Source organism: Hippichthys cyanospilos, chromosome 5 (genome assembly GCF_059441005.1).
Source record: "Hippichthys cyanospilos isolate Australia breed blue-spotted pipefish chromosome 5, RoL_Hcya_1.0, whole genome shotgun sequence".
Classification (NCBI taxonomy): Eukaryota; Metazoa; Chordata; class Actinopteri; order Syngnathiformes; family Syngnathidae; genus Hippichthys; species Hippichthys cyanospilos.
Genome location: NC_142373.1, coordinates 19,533,101 through 19,546,083, shown reverse-complemented (window position 1 = coordinate 19,546,083; position 12,983 = coordinate 19,533,101). Strand labels below are relative to the sequence as shown.

The 12,983-nt window shown below is 36.8% G+C and overlaps 1 protein-coding gene across 5 annotated transcripts in view; it reads right to left on the bottom strand.

The window, feature by feature from the left end:
• LOC148423907 (general transcription factor IIF subunit 2-like) overlaps positions 1-12,983 on the bottom strand; it is a 29,506-nt gene that overhangs the window by 15,562 nt on the left and 961 nt on the right. The window contains exons 1-4 of one of the 5 annotated variants that reach the window (XM_088414216.1): positions 8,004-8,130; positions 7,323-7,396; positions 7,193-7,211; positions 6,916-7,060 (exon numbers count right to left, since the gene is read on the bottom strand). In XM_088414216.1, the coding sequence (XP_088270342.1) occupies positions 6,916-7,060; positions 7,193-7,211; positions 7,323-7,324 (166 nt within the window). In that variant the 5' untranslated portion in view covers positions 7,325-7,396; positions 8,004-8,130. Of the gene's footprint in view, positions 1-6,915; positions 7,061-7,192; positions 7,212-7,322; positions 7,397-7,525; positions 7,758-8,003; positions 8,131-12,691; positions 12,794-12,983 lie in introns of those variants that run through there. The other 4 variants (XM_088414213.1, XM_088414215.1, XM_088414217.1 and 1 more) reach the window with 4 other exon arrangements.

The following is a 12,983-nucleotide window of genomic DNA, read 5'->3' as shown; positions in this document are numbered from 1 at the left end:
GCTTTTCACCTGTTGCTGGGCAATCACAATTCTCACAGTTCCATCATCCTCTCAAATACACCCCCGTCCTTGTCATCAGGCCTCAGTCATGCACCGACTCTCTCAGTTGGAAAATGACTAACATACCTCAGATTCTTATCCTACAGGTCCAGAAACAGAAGCCATGGCTAAGGGGAGGCAGGGGCAAGGTAATGAAGAGGAAGAAATGAGGATGCCAAGGACATTCCACGTTCAGATCAGAAGCACAAGGCAGCATGCTTGTAAAAGGATAAAAAAACACATCCATTCACCGGTAACTGAATCAAATTGTCAGGAGACTCGGAAAATGTCCACCCGTTGCGCATGTTACAAGATGTACATCCGCATTATGCCTGTCCTTGGGTCGATGGTTGCAAATGGGGAAAAAATGACAATAAAGACACACAACAATCATCCATTACATCTTAACTGAATCAATGGAAGGCTAATGATACTTCCCTCCCATAACTATTCTTTTATTTCTTTTCAATGCACAGAATCGCCGCTAGCAAGCTCACTGTTGCCAAGACAACTTGAAACAGACACGTGAATAACGCAATTAAAGTTGTGACAATGCACTATAACCGCACTACAGTCCGTTTTATTCTACATTGTCAACAATGGGCAAAGTAGCTATTCAATTTATGCACATTGGTGTGCATTTACATTAGACCGCTAAACTTGTAAAATGAGGAATAGGCCTAAAACTACCACAGTTACTTTCAGCCAACAATTCAACTAATTGGTACAAGGAACGGACCCCCAAAAATCGTGATATCACAAGTTTATGATCATTTCCAACTAAAAAGGGTGGCAAAAAGTCATGTTCAATCATTGCAAAGTGAAAGGCATATCATGGCTGTACCTGGGAATAATAAACGCATATGCAAACACTGTCTTGACATACAGCTCCATTGCTTGTCTTGGTAACCCAATAATGAATCAATTGTGAGTGCCCTACTCTTTTGCAATCATTAATTGTCTTTATATTAATGGGCAAATAAAAGTCTCCCACCCTTTTGCCTGAGCTATGACTAACTGAAAGCTGCTGTCTTGCAACGAATCTATGAACAAAGCACAGTATGCAGAATGATTCATACAGCCTGTTGCAGTCTCAATAGCTCCATTGAGGAGGTTTGCGCATGACAGGGTGGAGAATTGTCAATCCAGATCAGGCGTGTTTCAGACAAGTAATGGCGAATGGAAGACAGAAACTCTCCCGTCTGAAAACCTGATTAATGACAAGAGTACGTCGAGTTTGTTTTTCTAACCATTGAGTAAAATCCTCCTACACAACGATTCCCCTGCTGAAGCATCTCTCACACTCATACAAAAACATATGGGCACGAAAGACAAGCTTCTATTTTAAAATGAAGACTGCTTATTCATTGCCAAAGGTTTATATTATAAGGAACTTCATTGGGTTTGACTCCCTTTTTGCAGTTGGGTGCGAATGCCTTAGCCAAGATCAATTTACATGTTAATGAAATGGCATTATGGGCCTTGTTTTTTTATCGTATGTATCTGTTTATACCTTTATCCCACAGAGAGCCAAAAGAAAATGTTGACATGAGGAAAGAGAATTCAAAACCTGTCAAAATCGACAGGCAGCGGCGTCACACATTTGGTAACTTTTTTTTGTTGTTGTTGTTGTCATGTCAAAAGGTCTCCTGTGTGGGAGCACAGTTAGTGGGAGGCAAAGCTTTTGTGCGTAGAGGACAATGCATTTTAAATTTGGCCACTTAAACTGTGGCTGAGTCACAATTCTGTGTTCACCTTGGACAAAACAAACATGGCAAAAAAATAAAAGTACCTCCTTAACAGTAAGCTCAGTCCCCTCATTCACATGCCTGTGAGGCAACAGCAATATAAATGTGATGCGTGTTAAAAAAAAAAAAAATCATACTTATGTGTCCAAAAATGAAAATTGAGATTGACACATTCTACTTCTACACTTAATTCCCTTTAAATTACATTGAACACGTGGGAGTAACTAAAAAAGAAAAAAAAAAAATCAAAAAGTTATTGCAATTTGAATGTTGCCAAGTTGAAATCCCAAATTTTGAGTTCAAACTCAGTTTTTGCATGTTCATCTTTTAATGGGCGACGCTGTCAACTAATCCCTTTTTTCATAAGCTTCAATTGTTATTTCAACCTTTTGGCTGCAAGAAAATGATAGTGGAGACCTTATTCGGGTTGTTTTTGTCAAAATTCTCAGAGGAAAATCAATGTAAAAAAATTTATATTTTCGTCAATAACTTAAATCGAATCTCCCCAACATAAGCCTGGTTTTGTGAAAATGCATCATGTATGTATGTATGTATGTATGTGTATATATATATATATATATATATATACACACACACACACACACACACACAGTCATTGGGTATTCATTTATCAGTATTTTTTATTACCTCAACTATGAATCTTAACTGAGATTTAATGCAATAATATAAAAACAATCATAACAGAAGGCACAATTTTGCCCTGGCGAGAGCTAAAGGTGAGAACCTAACAGAGTTTGAACATGCAAAAATAAAATCGTGAGCTGTGCTCTGATTGTGAAAACGGTGTATCTTCCAGATGGATTGTAATCATTTGAAACATTGAAATGAGATTTGCACAAGACTGCAGACTCTGGCAAAGGAGAAAACTTGTGGAGGCTTGACATCACACTTAGCAACTTCCTCTGCCAATGCAGTAAAGTGTAAAAATTATACTAAAAAAATAAACAAAGCACAGTATAAAATATTTCCTAGCAAGATCCTAAAAAAATAATTGGTGATGTCCAAAAGCAGGAAGTCACTGGAACAGCAAGAATGCTCATACATTTCTATCTTTCAATGTGAAGTACACTGAAAAATGGAAAAAAAAATGAGTTTAACATAAATATATTGAAGTAAGTCAATACAGGTTTCGATCAATTTAAAACAAGATGGAATCCTGAATATTGGCTGTGATGGATTACTTCAGTATTTTTAAACAAACTCACACTTTCTTTTTCATTGCACAGCACTCTTACTACACCAATATAAACAGCCAAGTCACGTCGCGGCACCGCAAGATAGTAATAGTGCTCAACCGCCCGGCTTTGGATTAATGGTCTCCATTTGACTATAATTCATGCTATTCAGGTACTGCTTCATCAAATTAAAACATAATTCAGTCTGGCACCACCAACTGAACAGTAATATATTAGCTGCACTTAAGTAGGGAAATCCTAGGATGTGATGACAATATTTCAAAGAGTTTAAATCATATTAATTGTTCTAAGTTAAAATTTTAATGGACATTGGTCAGAGCTTTAGTGTAATTCTAAAGTGCAAGAGAAACTTTTATGATTGTCTGTCTTCAGAGGTGTCTGAGATTCTTTTACGTACACTGTTGTAATGGCAAAATAAGATTTATAAGCTTCAAAAGACTGCTTCTGTGCTTGTTATGGGACAAAAGAGAATACTACAACCATTCAACTCATTCCATCTCCACCATACTTCTCTGGATGTTTGGCTTTCTTCAACAACGTTTAGTTTTCACCAAACTGTAAAAAATTCAACTTTCCTTCGAGTGGATCATGATAAACTCTTCCAAACACATGACAAAGTGTGAACACACAAAAATATCTTAATAGCTGGTAAGCACAACAGAGCAAATAGCTTCAAAAGTGGATGAAAACATGGAAAAAAGTCAAGGTTTTTGCCCCATTATGTCAGCTAAGGACAGTCACAGCCTTAAGTAATAAAGCATTGCTTTACAGCTGGCTTTCCGTTCTCTGCACATTTCTGTGGCACACGAGCCTGTTGCTTAGCAACATCTTGATCAATACCTTCTCCTTGCCAGAATAAAAGATAAGCAAGTGAAGTAATCAGTGAAGTTTAATTTGCAAGAAAAAGTACAAAAGCAAAGTCAGACACCATTCATGTAGTGCATTTATCAGTCATCGAATAGTTGCCATTAGCAACTCTTCGCCATTGTTGCCTGACAAGACTTACATCACAAGGGCGGTGTAGTGCAGTGTGAAATGTGGGGATTATTCTGGAAAAGCAGAGGTTGGTGAATCTTCGAGGGGTAGAGACTGATAACAGGAACTGGGTTTGAGTTGGAAATAAATGGGTGAAACTGTCATCTGTAAAACTTCAGTATGAAAGTCCACAAAGCAGCAGGTAACGTCTTGGTAAAAAGGCAGCATTTTAGTCTGTGAATATTTCAACACTTGCTGGCCATATATATGCACACATATGTGTGCAATGGGGTCCCAAAACCACTGAAAACCCAAATAGTCAAACAAATTGGCAGTTGACAAAAAATGTCAGGCTTTTTATCAAATCATTAACCGTTGCCTTACCATTTTAACCCCTGTGCATTATTTTGACCATTTTTGGGTCATTTTCTTCCTACTCACAGTATTTTCGCCAAGGAGTGGCACACTCCTGCTAGTGTGATAACTCAGTGGTCATGCCATGTTGAATTTTGACACGTTGTCACCATCTGCGTGAAATTTCAGCTCCCTTGTCAGTAAAATGTTAATACATTGTGCCTTTGACAAAGCCAATTTCAGACTTTAAATTGTAAAGTCAGCAGGATGCGTCCACCACAGGTTGCTGTCATGGCGACAGTGAGCTAAAATGTAGCACTTGCCAGATTGCCGTTAGTGGCGTTTAAAAAAAATAGAACAAAAAGGGCCGATGGAAAAGTGTGATCGCATTGCTGGATGCTCGCGTTGCAGAGTTGGGAGAGAAGGCGCGATAAAAATGTCAAATTTCGTTGTACAAAGTCTGTTGACATAATAACTAGCATGCAATACGAAATGCTACAGACAGCTAACAAAGCTCATACTTATGTATTTTTTGAAGGGTGAAAAGATTTTCAAAAATAAGGATTGGGATAAAATACCTGTAAATGAATTACGTGATCAATTCTAATCAAGTATTTATAACACATTTAATTGGTTGTGTTATTACTTTAGCTAACAGTAAATGCTATCTTCAATGATAGTTCAAAAGCACAATACTGGTCAATGCACTCATCATGATACAACCTTTTCAACAGTGCTACGCACCACGTCGTAGTGCCATTCTATGTGAAATGATAGTCTTGCACCACCAAAAAACATGACATGAAATATTTTCTATTACTGTATCCATTACTTTTACATGTGAAGTTATTAACTAGTTCACAACCAGCCTATTTTATAACTGAAATGCAGAGGTAAAAATGGAAGAATTAAGTAATTTTATTTTTTGTTCCCCAAAAATGAAAAATTGCGGTTTATGCACTGTATAAAGTACCCCGGATTTTAAACTTCACTTGGGAAACAGCTTTTAAGGGCACCTGATAGTGCGAAAAATACGGAAATGTACCCACTTTGACAAAGATGGCAAGAATCATTTAAACAATGAGAAGGAGCCCAAAAACAGTGTATGCTTATTTAAGTGGGAAGGGACTTGTCACGTAAGGAGAGCAGTGACATACTGCACACCTTACACGGCAGAGTCATGTTGTAGTTCGACAGTGGCCAGAAAACACCCAAAAAGTTATTACATCTCAGGGGAAATAACCCAAATGTTACTTCTCATTCTATTTTTACAATCCTGTGGTCACTGGGAAATAGCATTTTGCACATTTACTCAGGTCCACAATTATAAATGGTCTGTATAAATCAATGTTGGATTTTTTTTTTCTTTGTTTATGGACTGTAATGTGTTCTAATCTATTTATCACCACAACGTTCTACATTAAAATTATTAAGTGCTGAAAAAAAACATGCAAAACAGGAACAGCAATCCATTATCGCATGTAGGTGGTATTAATGTACAATGCAAGAGTGGGTGCATTTAAAGTGCTTGAGCGAGGTGAAAGCATAAATCTTCTTGCGCAGGGTGCTGCCTGTTGAAGGCTTCATCTCAATTTTTAGCAGTTTAGCCAGTTGGGTAGAAATGTTAAGAGGAATTAGGGCAATCACATACAGTTATTTACGTTCGCTCTCAAAATACGGTGGCAGTTTTCACGTGAAAATACAGAAGAGTACCTCATTCTTCAGCAAAACAAGTCTTATGCCTGAGTTTTTGTTCTTGCTGTGTCCTCGAGCGGAGGGCAAAATAATTTTATTTATAAATGTCTTCGTAACTTTTTCTCACCATCAACACAGCTGCTAAATGGGAACATTACAGAAATGTGTTAGTTTATTCTACTTGATGATTTGCAAAGTCACGAGCCAATAAACGTACTCAAGAAAAACAGTTATAAGCATGGCAAGGATTATGATCTATTTTCTACCTGGCACGATAGCCTGCCAAAAATTCAATAATAACCTAAAAACCACTCACATGGGTAGCTGCATTCTTGCCAGGTTGTCATGTGTTCTTCACAATGCCACATACTTTCATCAGCATTCAGCAACATAACGTTTGAGTCTAATCTATCTTTGAAATGAATCAGCTACAGTTAACTCAGTTAAAGATTCAAAAAGTAAACCAATAAAAAGTGCTTCTTTATTACGAATATGATCTACCAAACTGTCAACAAAATAGGGTTATACGAATTTCCATTTCCAAATCATGTATTAAAAATTGTATTTGACAAGAGATGAGACATTTTTTGATTTGTGAAAATAACCAGAAAACCTCACAATATAGTTGCACCTATTTTTATGCTCTTATGCAAATTCCTGCAAATCTCTCAGCAGTATGGTACAATAAGTCTGCCAGCAAACAGCCTACAAATGTAAATCAGAATGCCCTCACAGTTGTCTCATGGATTGTACAGTGAAATCACAGCTGAATATATCAAGCAGCTTTCTCTTAAATTTACAACCGTATCATAATTGTGTGCGCGTGTGTGTTTTTTAAGAGTTCATGTAACATTCACTTAACATTTCTTCTCAATCGCAAATCTGACCTTTATCACTCTGGCTGAAAACAGCCATGGTCTGTCCACCCAATGAGTTCATGGTGAAGGGATGCTCTCTGGGGACCTGCAGAGGTGAATCGTTTTCACCAGCAGCACCCATAGCTGTCAATTCTTCGCTCAGACTGAAGCAAACCTGACCAAAATAATAACAAAATGCTGCATACATGAGTCAAATACGAGACCATGCCATAACCCCCTTAAAATGTGTTAAGAAAATGTAGAAAATGAACGGATTAAAATATTGCACAAATTGGCTAGGCCTCACCTGAGTTTTGCCTTGTTTCCTAAAATAAAAAAATGACAAGAAGAAACACACAAGACTCAATATTGAGCAAAGACATACGATGAAAATAATTAAAAAGCAATGCAAATACAAAGACGCAACTGTGACATACATTGCGATGGCAATCTTCCCCACCTCTCCCTTCTCGTTTGCCTTGTCCCATTGTTGAGCTAAATACTTGGGAACCTGAGGCAAACACAGATGTCAGCTACTTTTATTTCATCTGACACTAATATGAAGTATCGAAATCATTAATAGTTCCGGATGTGCACAAGAGAAGTTTTACTATTTTCGATCATTTACAAGTGAACAAACCTTGACAAGCCACACGCCTTTACTTTGTTTAGCTCCAACGAGATTTACATCTCCCTTTTCAGACATTTTTAAAGTAATATCTACTTCCTCGTCGCCTTCTTTTTTTAAATAGGTGGGTGGGTTTTGACGAACGAGGTTTAATGTAATAATTGTTGGACGAGAGCGCAGGTGGGCTTTATATTCAATCGATTGGGGAAGACATTCGCTCACCGGATGTTCGAAATTAAAACAACCGGAAATATATTAAAAAAAATCACGTGAAACGCTGTTGTTTCCCGAGTAATATTTTCAACCCATTCTCATAAAAAATACTACAATGAATGAATACAGCTATCCAAAATCCAGGATTATTTACAAGAAAAAATCTTTTAAATCCTTCTATAATTCTAAATCATAAATTTGAAGAATACAGAAGTGCACTAACACAGACTGTATTACAAGAATTCAAAGACCAGAATAAAGAAAAAAACGTACATACTGCTGATTTAAAGGGACACTTGCAACTTCTGGCCAAGTCCTTACAGTGTCACTACAATATGAAATAGAAATGTAATAAAAGGGAGAGCAGAATTAAAACACGCTGATTTAGACTGAGCGTTCGCAGAGTAAGACCTGATTTGAGATTAAAACCTAAAACCCCTCAACTGTGAGGCAGACACACTAAACCACATGAGTCACGACACAGCCACTGTATTATTTGAGTCACAAATAGCAGGAGACGCCCCGACAGCACTTTTGGCCTTTCTACAGCATTTCTATAACAGAGATTTAGCATCACCTTGTGGATTCAAAGCATTCCTGCATAGTGCTTCTGTCAGTCAGTACACTAGTAATTCAAACAAATCGCTTCAACGTCATGTGCTCAGCGGGTTGCAGCACAGTCCTTGGAATGTTCAGCTCCTTGTTATAGAGCCGTAAATTGTGCAAAAAGTATTGAGTCTGAAACACTGAACAAATTAGACATGTGAATTCAAATATGAGAGCAGGTCTGATTAATGTGCAGCTGTAAAGTTTATATTTCTCTCACCCTGAAATTTCACCCCAAAGCCCTAACTTTTTGTGCGTACTAACAAAAGTAAGTATTTTACACACTTGAAGTATCATAACGATATCACTGCATATTATTTAGTCATTAAACCAATACACACAATCTCTACAATATTTTATCCATGCAATGTCTTGATTGTGTTCGTGTGCTTGTACACTGACCAGCAACATTTAAAAAAGAAAAGAACATTTCAAGAGCATGCCCATTCTACACTTATTAACTGGTTGAAAGGATCATACATCCCTTTTCAACGCAAAGAAAATTAACTTGGCTCCAACTAAGAGGAGGTATTGGTTTCCCCTTCCAGGCAGGGTTTAATTTCACAAAGGGTGCAGCTACATTTCAGGACTGCAGGCAAAGAATGAAAAAAAGAGCTTTCAACATATGTGTGGACCTTAATCCTATAATCGTTATCAAAATATTTTCATAACCTGTCCAAGCATCTGACTCACTGCTAGGATCATTGGCCCAAAACCTGACATTCTTTTGTACTGATATAATATTAATCAAGACTCTAACAGAACGGATTTCCACAATGAGTCGAGGGTCTGTTGCCATAGCAGCAACCATCTGGCAGATAGTCTTTAAAGTAGGAGTACAAGGACAGCCGCCAAGATTTTACAGGATGATTCAGAAAAGGGGATTTGGGACCTGTTGTCTTGCATTTTACAAAAAAAAAAAAAAAAAACATTCCACCACATAAGATATTCCTTGTTTCCTCACATCAAAACGTTGACATATGAGTTATTTTCTTATTTCAATTGTGCCATTCAGGAAAAAAAAAAAAAACTTGATGTGGAATCCAATTCTTCATTTCGAGTCATCACATATACTTCCTTAAATGTGGGGTGTATGATCCCCTTTGTTTTGCCGTGTGAATTGTAATTGCATATTCACCGCACCAGGTGGTGTAGTGGCGCTGTCACTGGCAAGGGCGGTGTGGGAGTTATAAACTTTTTTAAAATGCTATCAACAAAATGTTTCTAGTTAAAATCAGTTTTTTTTTTCAGGAACATTGATCATACATTGCTTTTATTTTGTTTTTTTGTTTTTTTTCAGACTAACGTGTAAGATGTATAAACCCTGTAAAACAATGGTGTCAAACATAAGGCCTACAGGCTGATTCTGTCCGGCAAATGAGTTTAACCTGTCCGGTAAAATAATTTTGTAATGTAAAGTATAAAAATTAGCTTTTTTTTTAATAAATAAAAAACTTAAAATGTTTCATTAATAATAGTATTGTTATAATAGTGATGTTGTGTTTGTACTATTTTAGACAGTATTAAAAAAAATCAATCTGAAGTTGTTGTTTTAATATTATATAAATATATACCATGACTTTATTGGTTTGGCCCACTTGGGGATAAACCTTCCTCTATGCAGCCCACAACCAAAAACGACTTTGAAACCCTTGCTGTAAAAATGTAACATTAACATTTGTTGAAAGCTGATTTATTTTTTTTTTCTCTTAATGTTAAATCGGGAACAATTTTAGGTATACTTTATACAGTTGATATAGATCATGATCTTGGGTGTCGAGTGTGTGTGTGTGTGTGTAGGGGGGGTGAAATGTTTTCTCTATTCAATGGAGGCTTTGCAAAAACTAATTGATAAGCGCTGATTTAGAGGAATTTGACTCCTCTCACCTCAGGAACAATAAACACATTAAAATGAACTGGATATGAAATTGTAGACCTGGCCCCTTGAGTCCAGCATCAGTGGACCTACCCCAGAAAAAGACATCAATATATTTTTTGTATTGCCCGTTCTGGTTAGTTTAATGTTTATTTTCCCCAATATTTTATCCAATGTGCTCATTGCTTGAATGGAGTTGCTAAAAAATAAGTAAATTACACACACGCACACACACACACACACACACACACACACACACACACACACAAATCCCTTTAGGTTGGAATATGTTTTAGTAAACTATATGTGACTACACGTGCTGAACTGGAGGATATTGAGTATCTTGTTCACTAACTGACCTGATGGAGGAGCTGTATTCAAAGCTACAGTATTTATGGAGGTGTTTACTGTTGTGGTTTTGTGGAACATACTACAGACTGATGTAGTTGTTGTTTTGAGTTGTGCACGAGCATAAATGATCCAAAAGAAAATGCTTGATCAACAAATAGGCTGGAACCGAATGTTGTTTACAATTGTTGTGTTCTTGTTGTATCAGTTAATTAACGGCTTGATTAGACTGTTTTTTGTTGTTTGAAATGCATATTTTATGACCCTCAGTTAGAGAATACAAATGTTGACGATATGACACTCCGTTAGAGAATACAAATGATGACAAACAGATTTTGACAATCTGTCTTCTTCATCTCATCTTGTTTTTAGGCCAGTTTTAAGCTTTTACAACGTTGTCGTTGAAAGATTAACTCATTTATCATCATAGATTTTCTCCCTCATTATTAAACCATGGCTGTGCTCAAGTTTCCCTTTCACTCATCACTCTCTCATGTCTGCATCAGATGGAGAATTCATGAATTAGACTGACTGGAATGTAGTTTCTTGATACAAGGAGGGACAGTAAATAACTTAGAAAATAATGCAAGAATCCAAACCCCTGATTAAATGTTATTTATTGTATCTCATCTTAATTCTACCTGTTAATAATTTTAGGTGTGTTTAAGATAGTCATTCTTTCACATGCCTCTGCTCATTGTCAGGAGTGCTGTACTAAAATATTTTGTAAATATATTAGGGCACATGTGTCAAACTCCAGTCCTGGAGGGCTGGTATCCTGCATGTTTTCAAACATTCTTTCTCAAACACAGCTGATTTAAATGATTAGGATCATTTCAAGCTCCTGCGGTGCTTTCTAATATGCAAATAATTTAAATCAAGTGTGTTGGGGAGAAAAAAAAAAAAAAAAACGGAAACCTGCAGGATACCCACACTTGAGGACTGGAGTTCGATACCTATGTATTAGGGGCTGCAATAAATTAATTTCATTTCCATTTATTTCAATAGGAAAATCCATCCATCCAGTCATTAGTCGTATCATCCATCCATCCATCCATCCATCCATCCATCCATCCATCCATCCATCCATCCATTCATTCATTCATTCATTCATTCATTCATTCATTCATCCACCCACCCATTAAACTCATCAAAGTTTAAGCTACAAAGTATATATTACAGTATACGGCCTGTCGGGGAAAACAGAGATCTCCCAAATTTGCTTTAATATTCAAATCAAAGTCAAATGAAAGAATGGAAAATATGAAGGTCCCAAAGGTCATCGACTTGTATTTCAACAGCAGGGTTCATTGACCTATGGAGGCAACATAAGTATACATTTTCTCTGTGCCTCTCTACCTCCCTCTTGTACGCACAAACATGAGGGCGACAGAGAGGTTGACACGGGTGTCTACAGAGAGATCTAGCAAAGCTCTGAATACCTTTGTTGCAAAAACATTGTTGTGACATCAGTGTAGTCAATACACAGTACATCAGTCATATAGCTGTTTTGCCTTTTTTTTCTTCTAGCTTTCAAAGATCAAACACATTTTGTCTCAAATTCGACAAAGATTTCCAGATGATATAGTATAATCTATTTACTACACATCCTAGGCTGAGCTGCGCTGCATCTTGAAAAGAAGAAAAAGCGATTCCACATATTAATTATATATACTGAAGGATCAAGCAATATTGCAAACAATAATCATAAAATTATGAAACGATTAAATATTTTACAGTGTTGAAATTGAAGAAAATAACCTTTTGAATGAATCTATGAAAATAAAATTTCGATAGTATTCTAATGTACTGATCTGCCGTGGCCAGATTCATTTTATATTTGTTTGTGGAACAAAAACTGCTGAGAATAGACATTTAATATTTTGGCAGAACATGTTTCATCACCATCATCTACTTTTCATTGAAAAAATGTATTTCACACAAGATAGAGAAGGCATTCAACACGTTTATATATTCTCTATGATTTGCTGTATCAGAATGTTATTGCAGACAGTTTATTATAAAGTGGGACTTATGATGAAAAATTTCCATTTGAGTCATAAAAGAATATTTCATCATAACACCATCAAAGTCATAGTATAAACAATTGAAAAGCTTTGGAGATTGTGCCGTACCTGACGTATGTTAACCGAGGTAGGTACTCGGCAACTTTCGGCAACTTCCGCCAGTTTCGACGTCGGACGCTCCCAGACTGCTTTATGTCTGGTAGCCGAGACTACAGCCCTACAGACGTAAACACGACGTTGAGTGGATTGGCATGTTACTGTAATGCGTCAGTACGCCCGCCATGATTAATGTGGCAGCTTGTATAAAATAATCGTCATAAAGTTCAAGTCAAAATGTGCGCAGTTGATGCCTGTCAATTCACATCATCTTTGCGTAACAATCATTTATCAAAATTAAAAG